General features: G+C 42.2%; 1 protein-coding gene across 8 annotated transcripts in view; it reads right to left on the bottom strand.

Annotated features, from left to right (window-relative positions):
• The window catches only part of ANKRD44 (ankyrin repeat domain 44), a 211,517-nt gene that overhangs the window by 115,883 nt on the left and 77,815 nt on the right, over nucleotides 1–17,819 (bottom strand). For all 8 annotated transcript variants that reach the window (XM_067470726.1, XM_060780951.2, XM_060780959.2 and 5 more), the window contains exon 2: nucleotides 1,697–1,780. In XM_067470726.1, the coding sequence (XP_067326827.1) occupies nucleotides 1,697–1,780 (84 nt within the window). The remainder of the gene's footprint in view (nucleotides 1–1,696; nucleotides 1,781–17,819) is intronic.

Genomic DNA, 17,819 nt, shown 5'->3' with positions numbered 1-17,819 from the left:
TGTAGTTGCTGGGATTTATAGTTCACCTCCAATCAAAGAGCATTGTGAACTGCACCAACGATAGAATTGGCTCAGACTTCCCACATGCAATCCCTATGACCATCAGAAAATACTGTGTTTTGTTATGGCCTTTGGCGACCCCTCTAACACCCCCTCGCGACCCCTTCAGGGGTCCCGACCCCCAGGTTGAGAACCACTGAGCTAGAGCAAATGTATTTATTTATTTATTTACAGTGTTTATATTCCTCCCTTCTCACCCCACAGGGAACTCAGGGCGGATCACAATGCACACAGACATGGCAAACATTCAATGCCATAGACCACACAACATATATAGACAGTCACAGAGGCTATTTAACTTTTCCAGCTTCATGAGGGTATGCTTTTTGAATTCCGGCCACTGGGGGAGCTGTTGCTTCACCATCGACTTGTGACACTGATGAGTACTTCTTCATTCTTTTTGCACCCTGCTGGTGAGCTTTTTATGGCGTCGTAAATTAGTTAAATTGATCATCAATTGTTCTAACAAATAGCTAGAGAAAATGGATCATCAATTTAAGCAACAATTGGAGGACTTCTACCTTTCAAGTACAGCTTCAATCAGTTTTGGATGTTCACTGAATGCGGTTCAGTGTGCCAAGGTTGCAAAGTTAGGGGTCAGTGAATAGGTTTGGTTCTACTAAACTGATATTTCTCAAACAAGATAGACAAGGAGCTGCTAAACAAAAGTCTGGAGCAAGAAAACAGACAGAGTTTTGCAACCTCTCTTCCTCTTTGCCCTCTTAGAGCCTCCCTTCCCCTGAGGATTATAAGCAGGTACAGCCTGTGAGTTGGATCTTGGAAAATTCTTACTTGTAAGCTTTATTCACAAGTAGGTCTAGGTCTACACTCACAAAAGGTTCTGAGCCTTAGATGGGCATTTTTTCAACTCACAGCCTGCTGAGACTGTTCTGTCTGTCACTTCTGTTCTTAGACTGAAGGATCCCTCTATACGCTGCATAGTTATAACACTATGATTCCACTAGCACCCATGATTTTCCCTTTGGAAACCTGGAGGGGGTTTTATTTAAAGTTTGTTGAGTCAATAGAGGAGCTCTCTGGTTGAGGGGTTAAAGCACTGAGCTGCTGAGCTTGTTGACCGAAAGGTTGCAGGTTCGAATCCAGGGAGTGAGGTGAGCTTCCGCTGTCAGCCTCAGCTTCTGCCAACGTAGCAGTTTGAAAACATGCAAATGTTGAATAGATCAATAGGTACCGCTCCAGCGGGAAGGTAACGGTGCTCAATACAGTCATGTTGGTCACATGACCTTGGAGGCATCTACGGACAATGCCAGCTCTTCGGCTTAGAAATGGAGATGAGCATCACACCCCAGAGTTGGACACGACTGGACTTCATGTCAGGGTAAAACCTTTACCTTTACCTTTTATCTGGTTGAGGACTCTCAAATCCCTACATAACCAATCCCAGAATTTAATGAGATGTTGTCATAGTAGTTGAACTGGAATCACAGTGTTAGAATAGTTTAGTGTAAAAGAGTCTCAGACAGTGGTTCTGAGCACAGAGAATCGCAGCAATCACAGAGAATGGGATTCTGGACTTGGATACAGATCTCATCTCAGCGTTCCTCCCTCGTACAATGAAATCTGAAATCGGCTAATCAAATTTCAGAACACAAAGGACTGGAAAAACAGCACTTACCAGAGCATTAACATCTTCTGTTTTGTAGATTAACATACGTATCTCTTCGGGATCACCGTTGAAAATTGCTTGGACCAGCGGTGGCTGAAAAGAAAAAAATGAGGGAAAGATATTTACATATGCATCCATGTATTATTCATAATTATATAATATTTTACTGTGTCAATTTCATAGTGATACAGATACCCTATCAATTCTATCAATTAAAAATCACAGTAGTGTTTTAGTAAATAATACCAACGGCAGGGTCAAGATAGGGCTGAGTCCAAATCCAGCCTTGGAAGGTTGCATTTATCACCTTAGAATGCCATAAGTTAAGGTGCCTAGTCTGGAAATTAGACTAGAAAGGTAGAACTGTTCTGCTCATTGAAGGCAGAACAGCAGGTGCCTAATGTTAGGCTTGATCAACGGAGAGACTACACATTATCCTCCAGTCACTGGGGAGAATTGCAGATACAACTCTCCAACTCTCCTTCCTTCATTCATTCATTCCCTCCCTTCTTTCCTCCCTCCTTCCTTCCTTTCATTCATTAGAGTGATTTCTGATGGCTGGGCATGTACAACACACAACACATAAAGTTCTTAGCTAGCCACCGCAAGTAGTAGGAAACATCTTGGGCAGTTTATCATAGAACCAGCCAATATATCTGTTATCATCCAGCTCTTATATATGAAATCCAAAAGGCTGCCCATGGAACTTATAGGTCTGAACAGGCACATGAGAGGCCTCCCTTGCTCCTAGAATTCTTTGCATTACAGGAAAGGCCAAAAGACCTTGTGACTTGGCTTCTAGGTATGATAATCCAACATGAACCAGTGCTGATCTCCCTCCCTTAAATTAGATTTAACTGCAGCGCCCCCGGTGGCGCAGTGGGTTAAAGCACTGAGCTGCTGAGCTTGTTGATCGAAAAGTCGCAGGTTCGATTCTGGGGAGCGGCGTGAGCTTCCGCTGTCAGCCCTAGCTTCTGCCAACCTAGCAGTTTGAAAACATGCAAATGTGAGTAGATCAATAGGTACCGCTCCGGTGGGAAGGTAACGGCGCTCCATGCAGTCATGCCGGCCACATGACCTTGGAGGTGTCTACGGACAACGCTGGCTCTTCGGCTTAGAAATGGAGATGAGCACCACACCCCAGAGTCAGACATGACTGGACTTAATGTCAGGGGACTACCTTTACCTTTACCTTACCAGCGCAGTAGAAGACATTGTCCTGTTGGCAGTGCTGAAGCAGCATCCAATGCCAGGCCTATAATTTCTATATATCAAGGTTGGACACCATGGGGAGGGATTTTGGTCTTATGCTAAACGAACTGTATGGTTACCAGTAGGGGTGGCCCTCTAAGACCCGCTCTACCCCCTGGGAGCAGTCTACCCCTCTGTTTAAGGAGCTTCATTGGTTGTCGTTCATCTTCCAGTCCCAATTCAAGGTGCAGGTTATCACCTATAAAGCCCTGAACGGTTCGGGACCTGCCTACCTTTGTGACCGCATCTCCTACCACAAACCTGCACGAGCTCTTCGATCCTTAGGGAGGCCCTCCTCTTACTCCCACATACATCACAAGTATGACTTGCGGGGATGAGGGAGAGGGCCTTCTCTGCTGTGGTCCCTCACTCTGGAACTCGCTGCTTAGTGAGATCAGGCAAGCCCCTACTCTGGCAGCTTTTAAGGAAGACCTAAAAACCTGGCTCTTCCGATGTGTCTTTGGTGAGTGAATATATATTCCATTTTAGTCTGTCCCAATTACAGCTCCATTCTCATGATGCACTTTCCTTCCGCCCTTAATGAAGGTTTAATCCCACTGTTCGGCCCCTTGAGTTCCCCCCTCAGAAACACATTCTCCCTCAGAAAACACATTCTACTTATCTCATCCAGGGTTTTATAAATTCTATCAATTTTACTTCTAGTTCATTTGGCCCACCCACTGTGTCCCATTTCTCTATCATGCCATTTTGGAACTGTTTATTTTATTTTGTTATGTTATGTATTTATTTTGATGGTATTTTTGTTTTTTGTATTTTATTTTGCTGTACTTGTATTGTATTTTGTTGTAATTTTGGGCTTGGCCTCCTGTTAGCTGCCCCAAGTTCCCTTCGAGGAGATGGTGGCGGGGTATAAATAAAGATTATTATTATTATTATTGACACAAAAGCACAGCAAACGAGATCTATATGCTGGATTTTGTATCACAAAATCACAAGTCAAACACTTCCCAAGCGTCTAGGGCTGTGTGATGTATTTTCGAATGATGCGCACAGATTCATGTAAGGTGGCCTTTTGCAGTTGACAGATTGTGATTTTGTCAATGTTTATTGTTTCCAAATGCCGGCTGAGATCTTTTGGCACGGCACCCAGTGTGCCAGTGACCACTGGGACCACCTGTACTGGTTTATGCCAGAGCCTTTGCAGTTTGATTTTGAGGTCTTGAGAGCGGCTGAGTTTTTCCTGTTGTTTTTCCTCAATGCGACTGTCACCCAGTATGGCAACATCAATCATCCAGACTTTTGTCTTTTCCACAATCGTGATGTTTGGTGTATTGTGTTCCAAAACTTTGTCAGTCTGGATTTGAAAGTTCCACAGTATTTTTGCATGTTCATTTTCCATGACCTTTGCGGGTTTATGTTCCCTATTACTACTACTACTACTACTACTACTACTATTATTATTAAGACCCAGCAAGGGGGGAACGTGTGGCCTCTGAACCTCAAGGAGTTTTCCACCTTACTCTAGGGGTGGCCCAAGGCCTGCTTAACTTGCAATGTGGCCCAAAGAAAGCCAACACAAAGTATTAATGGAGAAGGAATGTCATACAAGTTGATCCAAAATGCTTGGGACCAGAAGTATTTCAAATTTGGGGTGATTTTGGAATAATTGTATATACATAAGGAGAATCTGGCACCAACTGGTGCTCTGGCCAGAGCGAAGACAGAGGAGAGCAGAAGACATTTCCATCTTGTCTTTACTAATAATATAATATAGTATATTGTATATACATATAATATTTATAATATTATAATGTCATACAATATAATACTAGTAATAATAATACGATATTATAATTATAATTATATATTTACATTACATGTAATATTACTACTAATATTACAATATAATGGTATAGTACAATGTAGTAATATATAATACTGATATTGTACTATGCTATTAATATAATATATTGTATGAAAATATCTATTGTAAGCCGCTCTGAGTCCCCTTTGGGGTGAGAAGAGCAGCATATAAATGCTGTAAATAAATAAATAAATAATTTTGTAGATGGGACCCAAGTCTGAACATGAATTTCATTGATGTTTCATATACATCTGATACGCAAAGCCTGACGGTCAATTTAAACACAATCTTTTAAAATAATATTGTGCATGAAACAAAAGTATGTGTAAATTGAAATATCGGAAAGCAGAAGTGTCACCATCTCAGTATCCAGGTGAATGTTTTTGGATTTGGGAGTATTTGGGATTTTGAAAGTCCAGATAAGGGGATGCTCAAGTTGTATGGCTTTGTGGTGCTACAAACTCTACTCCGTTGTGCTTTGGCTCCACCAACGGATGCTCTAACTCCACTAGCGAATGTAGCCATTGGATGGACATTGCTTATGAGCCATCTGCCTTTCAAAGGAAAGGCTGTTGACAAACTCTTAAAGTTAGGCATCTTCAAAGCCCTTACCTAAGAAGTCTAATAATTACCTAGTAATAATAGGACTTGAAGTCCTATAAATAACATTTGATATTTTTAGTCAAGCTTCTTATGAGTCGTCTATCAGTAGTGTACACTGCATAAATACAGGTTCGCATCTGCTTCCAGAGCTATTTTCGACCAGGCGCTTGGCTCCAAGGGAGCTCATTTCCATTTTCCTTTATATAGCCATACTCCTGCCCTCAGGGTTGCTAATGTTTCCAGGTGAAACAGAGGCCATTTCCTGAAATTCCCTGGAAGCGAGCCATTCCCCGACCACAGCAAATTGCAGCAACTGGGCTCTGCCTTTTGGCAACAAAAGAGTCAACATTTTTCAAGCTCATCAGACATGAGCATTTTAAAATGGGTATTTTGAAAATGCGTGTGTCACCCTCAGCATGAAAAAAAAGCAAACAGCAAATACAACGTTATGTCCGATTTTGAATACTTTTTTTCTTTTAGGGTGAATTCTATCACAATTGCTCCCCATCATTGCCACATAAATTTACAGGAGTCCAACTGAAAATTGGAAGAAATTAAAATCAAATCAGAAACCCATTCATATTGTCTCCATTTCTAAAATCTGCTGTTGTGAGAGAGGCCAGAAAAAAGTTTCACTACCAACTCAAGACAAATAGATAGGTCACTGTAGATGCTTTTATTATGCCATTGTATTGCCTTTTCCATAGGAGTTGCCTACGTGATATTGTTGTTGTGTGCCTTCACGTAGTTTTCAATTTGTGATGAAATTTAAACAAACCTATCACATTATTTTCTGGGGCTGAGCATGTGTAACTTGTGTAAGGTGACCCTGTAGGTTTTCATGGCCAAGTAGAGATTTGAACCTTGCCCACCGGAGATGTGGTTCAAACACTCCAATCACTATTCCACACAACTCCTCATAGGAAAGTGTTCTCCATTTGCAAGCTTCCAGTGTTTTCCCACTGTTTTCTCTTTCCTTCTCAAGGAAAAGTTGATGAAGAAGGGAGGGAAAGAATAGTTGCCTGATGCCCTCTGTCTGATCCAATAGGTGACCATCAAAGTGGGCACCAATCCTGCTCCCAGAAGAAGAACAACTGGTAATAACTATAGTAATAACTACATAATATTACTGTGTATTGAACTGCTTTTACTGCCAATTTGTTGTAAAACATGATGTTTTGGTGCTTAATCACAATGTAAATTGATGGTTAATAGGCTTTTCCTAAATCCCTCCTTATTATCCAACATTTTTGCTTATCCAACGTTCTGCCAGCCCATTTATGTTGGATAACCAAGACTCTACTGTATATACAGAGGATAGTATATTCAGTATACTATCAAGTCAGCAGACATCTAGATTAAATGCAGGAAGCTGCCTTAAACCAAATTAAATGGCTGGTCTATCTAACTCAGTCTTGTCTACCATTACTGCCAGTTATTTCCAATGATTTCACAACAGGATCTTCCCAGGAATCTGGAAATGTAAGGATTAAGTACAGGACTACTAGTACACACAGCACATAATTTACTTTGGACTCAATATTTTATCAATTTCTATTCGCACTTACTGCATGTGGTTGACTTACAGCTCTGCTATAATAAACACATTCAATACAATGTGCATCTCTTTCTAAACGTTTTTAACTTGTTGGGTTTGTCTTTTTTGTGGGTTTTCAACATAAACATGCAGTTGTAGCCAATTTGCTGACAAACCCACTTTGGAAGCCACCACACACTATGGTAATGGAGAAAACATGGATACGAGATGTGACACAGGGCTTTGGCAGTGAAATTTGGCTTGGATTAGACAGGACTTGGAAACCTATCCCCAAAAGGCTCTGTGAGCTATAACCCACAAGGATAACATTTCCTGATTCTAAGAAGCAAAGTGGAGAGCCACCATGGTTCAAGATGCCTAGTGGAAACAAAACACTGTCTTTGACAAATATGACTTAAGGGAGCGCGACTTCAAAATACAGGTAAAACATATGACTTAATGTGACCCTGAGACTAGGGATGCATCTACACAGTAGAATTAATGCAGTTTGGCATTACCTTAAGTAACATGATCCAATGCTATAGAATCACGGAAGTTGCAGTTTTACAAGGTCGTAAGTCTTCTCTGCCAAAGAGTACTGGTGCCACACCAAACTACAATTCCTAGGATCCCATAGCATTGGGCCACAGCCAGGCCCATAGCCAGGATTTTGTTTCTGGGGGGGGGGGGGGGGCTGAGTTTGGTTCGGGGGGGGGGGCTGAGTCTGAGTGAAAGAGGGTCTACCCTAGCAAACCTTTTGTATCGTTACCCCAATACCCCCATGCATATGAGATATATTGAGTATGGTGATCAGATCATGATATGAATAAACCTAACAGTTTAAATAATGTACCAGTAAGGCCTTCTCGCGGACCACCATGAGAATTTCGGGGGGGGGGCTGAAGCCCCCCAAGCCCCCTCCCCCCCCCCCCCCCCGGCTACATGCCTGGCCACAGCAATTAAAGTAGTGGCAAACTGTATTAATTCTACAGTATAGATGCACCCTAGCTGTTACAAACAAATAAGCATCCATTTCGATTCTTCGGGACACTCAGAAGACTAAGAGAGAACCGGATTTGTGAAATTAAGCACTGGTAATACATACCCTGCCACATCTATCTTGCCCTCATAGTGTAAATTAACTAAAATTAACTAAAGTGGCTCAGAGTTAATGTGACCCTAGAGTGTCTCTCTCCGTGCACCCTTCTCTTCAAAGTATCTCCAGTGGCCCACTAAAAGCCTAAGAGAACATGTTTTCCATTTGCCCTGCCAGATGTAGAAAAGCCAGCAAGAAACCAAAATCACAAACATCCTCATCTGTGAGCCATTTGGTTTTCAAATCCCCCTGGGCTTCAGCTCACTTTTCCCATCTGGCTGGTTGAAAAGCATGTCGGCTGAGAAATACTCTTGAGAAATAGGACTGAAGGCAGAAAGACGGATTTCTCTACTCCCCAGCTTCCTGTTATGATAAAAGGGTGCAGCTCTAAGTTTCTCGCTGACTTTGTACCAAACGTTTAGATCAAAACGAAATTCATTTGCACAAATCAGGAATACAGAGAACCATTTTAGTTTCAGTAGTTTACTAGACCAAAGAATTCCGGGTCATTTGAGCCACATGGTCAAGCTTTTTTTATTATTAATTGCTTGTCCCTGCTTGTAATTCTCTGCCAAATGTTCTTTTTCAGACGTAATGACCATGGGTCACAGCCAACTGCACAAAAGAAAGCATCATTCCCTCTTTTCCACTGCATTTTACAATGGCTGTCCTGAAAATTCCTTGCATATAGAGGCATTCCTATAGAGTGATTATATCAACACAAAGAAAACAGGAATGGAGTATTCTATCAGCCATGGACTCTTTTCTTAGCTTACAGCTCTATTGAGTCTCCATGCTTCGGTGCTAGAACTGGATCTGGAAGAGGTAGAGTCAAATCCACACACAACTAAACCCTTACTGAATTATTTTATGATTATCACACAATCTGTCCTTCTTCATGTATGAAAGGAATCAACACTGACCTTCCTCACAAGTCCAATGTGGGAAAGAAGGAACATTATTTGTGTCGTACACCACAGCAGGAACACCTCTGACCTTAAACACCACACCAACTTGGTAAAATCGGCAAGCAGTTTATTGAAGAATATAAGTAGGCAAAGCAGTAAAATTAGCAAAAACAGTAAAGTTCCAAAACAAAAGTTAGTCCATGAGCTTAAAGGCAAAACAAAATCCATAGGTATAAAATCCATAAAACAGGCTCAAGAATCCATGAGACAAGGCAGCATGAAAAATCCAATACACAAATCAGGAGCTTGGCAAAAACTTGGTACATGAAACTAAGAACACTTGAAAGCAAGGCCGTCATGAAATTCCAACATTGACCCAACTGAGGCAACTCTTTCCTACGAATCAATATAAGGCTTTTCCAGATCCCAAAACCGAAAGGAAAGCATTTCTCTTGACCTTACCACCTGATAAAGGTTTCTATCTCTCTTTTCCTGTAAACAAACTGATCTTCTTTGTGCCTGAGCACTCTGTTTCTGTTTACAAAAAGCCTCGCTTTCTATCTACACTCTCATTAACTTGACTCTCATGAACTTCTGCACCTGACAAATCATCTTCAGACAGTTGCTCTGAGAAAGACTATGAAGAGCCTCTCCCGGGAATGTGACCTTGTGAATCTTCCTGAAACAGCTCGGGCCTCTCATGTGAACTTAACTCAGGCCCAGGCAAACTCTCATCCACATTGCCAACAGATCCAGGTCCATCATCAGGAACATCATCCCCACTGCCATCATGGACATCAGACACAATCACAGACTGAACAGGCTAACATACAACCATTTGTAATGAACATTAATCCTAAGGTCAATTGTAATTAAGTAGGAGCAAGGATGTTTTTTGTTTGTTTGTTTGTTTGTTTGTTTTGTTTTGTTTTGTTTTTTTGGAAAGGCATGACCTTCTTAGACCATAACCTTTTGGGAAAATGATGTCATAACCTTTTGGGAAATGGAAATCTCCAAAACCTTTTGGAAAATGGCATTTTGGGAAAATCAGGAATCTCACTGAGATGACTTCAAAACTTGCTTGAGTCAACCTTCTCCTTAGTGGTAAATATCTACTAGTATTCATGTAAGGCAATTATGTTTCTCAGCTGTTAAACCGATATACCTAGATATCTCTTTGAACTGTTAGGGACAAAGATATGGCAATGCACAAAAACATACACACACATATATCTCAGAGTTTCAGAAGTGTTATTTCAGTTGCCCAAAAAAATTTACTCTCCCTTAAAACATCTTGGTTTAAATCATGCTCTCAAGAGACCAAAAATAAGCTGACGTAACATAGTTGGTTTACTCACAGTAACATAGTTGGTTTACTCACAAACTTCATGTATTCAGCATACAGGTACTTTGCATATCAATCGAGTTACAAATAGATTTGAAGTAGTTTCTCTGTGCAGATAACAACAGTCCATAGTATAAAGCAGCTCAACCTGTGGGTTCCCAGATGTTTTGGCCTTCAACTTCCAGAAATCCTAACAGCTGGTAAGCTGGCTGGGATTTCTGGGAGTTGTAGGCCAAAACACCTGGGGGGACAAAGGTTGAGAACCCCTGCAATAGAGCTTCATGGAGTCAGTTCTAAAGCATACTGTTTCTACTGACTTCTAAAAACACACTGTTTCTAATATGGAGTCTGAGTCCTGGACAATCCCAGATCTGATCACATGGTCTGCAGTCCCTCCCACAACTCAAAGTTAAGGAAAACTGCATACCAATCTATACATATACAATACAGTAAGCAATCCGAATTATATACACAACAAATAACTAGTGGAGGCTTGTGTTGTTGTTCATTCGTTCAGTCGTCTCCGACTCTTCGTGACCTCATGGACCAGCCCACGCCAGAGCTCCCTGTCGGCCGTTACCACCCCCAGCTCTCTCAAGGTCAGTCCAGTCACTTCAAGGATGCCATCCATCCATCTTGCCCTTGGTCGGCCCCTCTTCCTTTTGCCTTCCACTTTCCCCAGCATAATTGTCTTCTCTAGGCTTTGCTGTCTCCTCATGATGTGGCCAAAGTACTTCAACTTTCAGTTCTTGTGGGTTTTTTCGGGCTATATGGCCATGTTCTAGAGGCATTTCTCCTGACGTTTCACCTGCATCTATGGCAGGCATCCTCAGAGGGTGAGGTCTGGAGCTGGGAAAAAAGGGGGTTTATATATCTGTGGAAAGACCAGGGTGAGACAAAAGGCTACTGTAAGATGGGCTAGGTGTGAATCTTTTCAATTGACCACCTTGATTAGCATACAATGGGCTGACTGTGCCTGGAGCAAACTCTTAATTAAAGGTGATTAGATGTCCCTGCCTGTTTTTCTCTCTGTTGTTTTAATTTTAGAATTTTTTAAAACTGGTAGCCAAATTTTGTTCATTTTCATGGTTTCTTCCTTTCTGTTGAAATTGTCCACATGTTTGTGGATTTCAATGGCTTCTCTGTGTAGCCTGACATGGTGGTTGTGAGAGTGGTCCAGCATTTTTGTGTTCTCAAATAGAATGCTGTGTCCAGGTTGGTTCATCAGGTGCTCTGCTATGGCTGATTTCTCTGGTTGGAGTAGTCTGCAGTGCCTTTCATGTTCCTTGATGCGTGTCTGGGCGCTGCGTATCCTTCCCTCCAGTGAGCAGTCGGGCTTTATTTCCTGGAGGATGGACTGGTTGGATCTTCTCGCAGTCCAAGGCACTCTCAGAACTTTCCTCCAGCACCACAGTTCAAAAGCATCGATCTTCCTTCGCTCAGCCTTCCCTAAGGTCCAGCTCTCACATCCGTAGGTTACTACAGGGAATACCATGGCTTTGACTAGGCGGATCTTTGTTGCCAGTGTGATGTCTCTACTCTTTACTATTTTATCGAGACTGGACATTGCTCTCCTCCCAAGAAGTAAGCGTCTTCTGATTTCCTGGCCACAGTCTGCATCTGCAGTAATCTTTGCACCTAGAAATACAAAGTCTGTCACGGCCTCCACGGTTTCTCCCTCTATTTTCCAGTTGTCAATCATTCTTGTTGCCATAATCTTGGTTTTTTTGATGTTTAGCTGCAACCCGGCTTTTGCACTTTCTTCTTTCACCTTGATTAGAAGGCTCCTCAGCTCCTCCTCGCTTTCGGCCATCAAGGTGGTGTCATCTGCATATCTGAGGTTGTTAATGTTTCTTCCAGCAATTTTCACCCCAGCTTTGCATTCATCCAGCCCCGCACATCGCATGATGTGTTCTGCATACAAGTTAAAAAGGTTGGGTGAGAGGATGCAGCCTTGCCGTACGCCTTTCCCAATCTTGAACCAGTCTGTTGTTCCGTGGTCAGTTCTTACTGTTGCTACTTGGTCCTTGTACAGATTCCTCAGGAGAGAGACAAGGTGGCTTGGGATGCCCATCTCACTAAGAACTTGCCACAATTTATTATGATCCACACAGTCAAAGGCTTTAGAATAGTCAATGAAGCAGAAGTAGATGTTTTTCTGAAACTCCCTGCCTTTCTCCATTATCCAGCGGATATTGGCAATCTGGTCTCTCGTTCCTCTGCCTTTTCTAAAACCAGCTTGAACATCTGGCAACTCTTGCTCCATGTATTGCTGGAGTCTTCCTTGCAGGATCTTGAGCATTACCTTACTGGCATGAGAAATAAGGGCCACTGTACGGAAGTTGGAGCAGTCTTTTGCATTTCCCTTTTTTGGTATGGGGATATAAGTTGATTTTTTCCAGTCTGATGGCCATTCTTGTGTTTTCCATATTTGCTGGCATATGGCATGCATCACCTTGACAGCATCATCTTTTAAGATTTTAAACAGTTCAGCTGGGATCCCATCATCTCCTGCGGCCTTGTTGTTAGCAATGCTTCTTAAGGCCCATTCCACTTGTAGAAGGTTGCTATTTCCAACAGTTGTTGCTGTTGTTGCTGTTCTTGTTACTGTATGCATCAAAGTAGTTTCCAACCTATTGTGACCCAAAGGTAAACGCATCACAGTTGGCGAGATTTATTCAGAAGAGGTTTGGCATTTTCCTCCTCCAAATCTTAGGTCCCATGCCCCCACCTACACTGCCATATTCAATCCAGATTATCTGCTTTGATAATCTGGATTATATGGCGGCGTAGAAGGGGCCTTAAACATCAGGGGCCTTAAACCCAAGGCAAGTCACATTTTTCCAGCCTCAGAGGAAGGAAAGATAAGCCTCCCTGACATACATCTTGTCAAGGAAACACTGGGATAGGGTTGCTATAACTCACGAGTTGACTTGAAAGCATGTAACAACAGCAAACAAGGACACAAGAATCCTTGTTATTCTCACTGGCACATCTATGCCATTTTTAAATGAACGTTCAATTTTCCAGTCTTTTTTATTTGATCCACTGTGCAGACCCAAAAACATTTTAAGGAACCAAAGTCACTCTTAGACGTTGCATTGATGTGGTTTCTTCACCAAGTTTCAACTCCGGAAACTCTGACCTGACATTTCACTCTTCTATGCTTAGTTTCAGTGATAACAGGAAATTAATGCAAGGCGGTTTTCCGTAACTGAGGGATCCAGGCTGAACATTTTGGTTTTACCCTCATCGAGCCGTGTGTGAGGCTCTGCTCTCAGGAGTGCCATTAAAACAACATTCATTCTTTTAAATGCATTTGCAGAGAGAGAAGAAGAAGGGAGATTCAGACTGTGGCATTAAAGAAGCCATATTACACTAGATTAATATCTGAATGATAACAGTTTCAGGGATCATTTTCTGAGATTGTTATTGTTTATTCCTTAAGCCCAGCACATTTCGTCGGGAAGTGAAATGGAGTTGGGAGGACATTATGTTCATATCACAAAAGACTTGCATTTGTGAAACTCTAACTGTGTATACAATGTGCTGAATAATTCTGAATTATCTTCCTATTCTCTTAGACTGGATCTACACTGCCAATAATCACTAAGCAAATAATTCACATTATCTGCTTCTAATTGGATTATATGAATCTACATTACCATAAAATCCAGTTCAAAGCAGATAATCTGGATTTTATATGGAAGTATAGATCCAGACTTACTGATTTTTTTTTCTGTGACAGGAGCGACTTGAGGAACTTCAAGTCGCTTCAGGTTTGAGAGAATTGGCCATCTGCAAGGATGTTGCCCAGGAAGCGCCCAGATGTTTTGATGTTTTACCATCCTTGTAAGAGGCTTCTGTCGTGTCCCTGCATGGGGAGCTGGAGCTGACAGAGGGAGCTCATCCGCACTTTCCCTGGATTCAAACCTAAGACCTGTCGGTCTTCAGTCCTGCCAGCACAAGGGTTTAACCCATTGCACCACTGGGGACTCCTAGCATTACTGATGGTGGTGGTACAGCCAATGAATTACAGTGAATATTGTGTGAGTCAAATTGGTGAAGTCAACCTCAGCAGACTGAAAGCCAAAACCAAGGTTACAACAACAGCTGTTATAGAACTCCAGTATGCTGATGACAATGTCGTCTGTGCGCATTCAGAAGAAGATCTACAAGCCACTCTAAACACCTTCGCAGAAGCATATGAGAAGCTCGGCCTGTCACTGAACATTGAGAAAACCAAGGTGCTGTTCCAGCAGTCGCCAGCCAATCCCTCTCCAATGCCAGTAATACAACTTAATGGTGTAACATTAGAAAATGTGGACCATTTCCGCTACCTTGGCAGCCACCTCTCCACCAAAGTCAACATCGACGCCGAAATACAACACCGCCTGAGCTCTGCAAGTGCAGCATTTTCCAGAATGAAACAGAGAGTGTTTGAGGACCGGGACATCCGTAGGGATACCAAGGTGCTTGTTTATAAAGCTATTGTCCTCCCAACCCTGCTATATGCCTGTGAGACGTGGACTGTCTACAGACGTCACATGCAGCTCCTGGAACGTTTCCATCAGCGCTGCCTCCGGAAAATCCTGCAAATCTCCTGGGAAGACAAGCGGACAAACGTCAGTGTGCTGGAAGAAGCAAAGACCACCAGCATTGAAGCGATGGTCCTCCAACATCAACTCCGCTGGGCCGGCCACGTTGTCCGGATGCCTGACCACCGTCTCCCAAAGCAGTTGCTCTACTCCGAACTTAAGAACGGAAAACGGAACGTTGGTGGACAGGAAAAGAGATTTAAAGATGGGCTCAAAGCCAACCTTAAAAACTCTGGCATAGACACTGAGAACTGGGAAGCCCTGGCCCTTGAGCGCTCCAGCTGGAGGACAGCTGTGACCAGCAGTGCTGCAGAATTTGAGGAGGCACGAGTGGAGGGTGAAAGAGAGAAACGTGCCAGGAGAAAGGCGCGTCAAGCCAACCCCGACCGGGACCGCCTTCCACCTGGAAACCAATGCCCCCACTGCGGAAGAAGATGCAGAGCAAGAATAGGGCTCCACAGCCACATACGGACCCACAGGGAAATCCATAATGGAAGACCATCTTACTCGTCCAACGAGGGATCGCCTAAGTAAAAAGTAAGTAAGTAAGTCAACAAACAAAACCAGTTTAAATTTCTTGCCTTTTTTTGTCTCAAAACATCCAGCTATACATAGCCTGACTTTAACATATAGAAGAATTGGTGAAGCAAATAAACTCCTTTGATTTCTACAGCTTCTTGGAAGGAGAAAACATTTTCCTCTCTTTGCCTCTTTCTCCTTGTAGCCTATTTACTTTCTGCCACAAAACACTGAGCGTTGGAGGAGTGGATAGTTTTCTGGACTACCAAAAGTAAAATTTGGGGAATTTTGAGAATTGCAGATCAAAAAACCTAGCTTTTCCCAAAGCTCTGAAAGAACTCAATGTCATCTACTAAAAATAGATCTGGCTGCTATTTTCACACACATCTCACTTCACCAATACATTTTTGATACTGTATATATAAAAACAGGAGCCATCGGCGGCGCAGCAGGTTAAACCACTGAGCTGCTGAACTTGCTGACCAAAAGGTTAGCGGTTCAAATCCAGGGAGCGGGGTGAGCTCTCGCTGTTAGCCCCAGCTTCTGCCAATGTAGCAGTTCAAAAACATGCAAATGTGAGTAGATCAATAGGTACCACTTTTGTGGGAAGGTAACGGCGCTCCGTGCAGTCATGCAGGCCACATGACCTTGGAGGTGTCTACGGACAACGCTGGCTCTTCGGCTTAGAAATGGAGATGAGCAGCAACCCCCAGAGTCGGACACAAATGGAGTTAATGTCAGGGAAAAACATTTACCTTTAACTTTTATATATAAAGAATGAAAAACTGACTCTAAAGCAGCATTTCCCAAACTATGTTCTCCAGAACCCTAGGGTTCCACCAAAGCACCGGAAAAATCTTTAATGTGTTTTTAAAAACTTTTTTCAAAGTCCATGCCAGAGTATGAAGATCTTATGGAAATTCATTGTACCTCTGGGTTAAAAACCAAAATTTGAATGTCTTTATTTCCAAACTTACATTATACAAAACACCAGGCAAGAGGAGTAGATGAAAGAAGGGAAAACTTCATGGGTTCACGGTGCTTAGGTAAGAAAAAGGAAGCCACACAAGATATAATATTTTTTTCATTCAAATATTTGAGGATGTAATTTGCATTGAACTCATGTAGTAAAATCAATCCATCCAATCCATCTCTAAGAATAAATGGTGTCCATTTGCCCGGCATTACAAGGTGCGGTCTGGGAATAGTAAAAAAAAATTATAGTTGGAAAAAGAGTCCAGTGTGCTCAAGATGGTTCCCCTTCTTTAATAAATAGAATAAGCTAGACAATTTGAAGGCAAGACCTTTTAGAGATCATAACCTTTTGGGAAACCAGAAACCTCCATAGCCTTTTGGAAACGTGACCCTTTTGGAGATTCATTGGTATTTGCATTATTTGTACTATTTGAAACTATAACCCTTTTGTAAAGTATGATCTTCCTGAGAAGAGTTAAATACTCTTTTGAGTGAGTCTTCTCTTTAGTGGTAAATATCCACTAGTATTCATGCAAGGCAAATTAGGTTTCTCAGGTTTGTGTGTGTGTGTTTGTGTGTGTCAGGCGCAACTTGGGAAACTGCAAGTCGCTTCTGGTGTGAGAGAATTGGCTGTATGCAAGGATGTTGCCCAGGGGACACCCAAATGTTTTACCATCCTGTGGGAGGTAAATGTACCTGAATGGGAAGCTGGAGCTAATAGGAAGGAGTTCACCCTGCTCCCAGGATTTGAACCGCCAACCTTTTGGTCAGCAGTCCAATGGGTTAACCCATTGTGCCACTGGGGACTCCTAGGTTTCTCAGTTGTTAAGACTGATAAACCTGGTTATCTCTCTTAACTGTTAGGAACAAAGGTATGCCAATACACAAAATATATAGCAGATCTTCAGAAGTGTTATTTCAGTTGTCCCAAAAACATCTACTCTACTAACATAGAGTTAAGAAAAAAGTGCATATCAAAATATACATACAATATTGCAAGCAATATGAATTATATACATCTATATAAATAAAAATGTTCGTTTGTGGGATTAACAGAACTCAAAAACCACTGGACAAATTCACACCAAATTTGAACACAAGACACCTAACAACCCAATGTATGTCCTTCACTAAAAAAATATATGATTTTGTCATTTGGGAGTTGTAGTTGCCGGGATTTATAGTTCACCTACAATCAAAAAGCATTCTGAACCCCACCAACAATGGAATTGAACCAAACTTGGCACACAGTTCTCCCATGACCAACAGAAAATACTGGAAAGGTTTGGTGGGCAGTGTCCTTTGGTTTTAGAGTTGTAGTTCACCTACATCCAGAGATCACTGTGGACTCAAACAATGATGAATCTGGACCAAACTCTGCACAAATACTCAATATGCCCAAATGTGAACACTGGTAGAGTTTGGGGGGAAGATAGACCTTGACATTCGGGAGTTGTAGTTGCTGGGATTTATAG

This window comes from Anolis sagrei, chromosome 1 (assembly GCF_037176765.1).
Source record: "Anolis sagrei isolate rAnoSag1 chromosome 1, rAnoSag1.mat, whole genome shotgun sequence".
Lineage (NCBI taxonomy): Eukaryota > Metazoa > Chordata > Lepidosauria > Squamata > Dactyloidae > Anolis > Anolis sagrei.
This window is presented reverse-complemented; position numbering and strand designations above follow the sequence as displayed.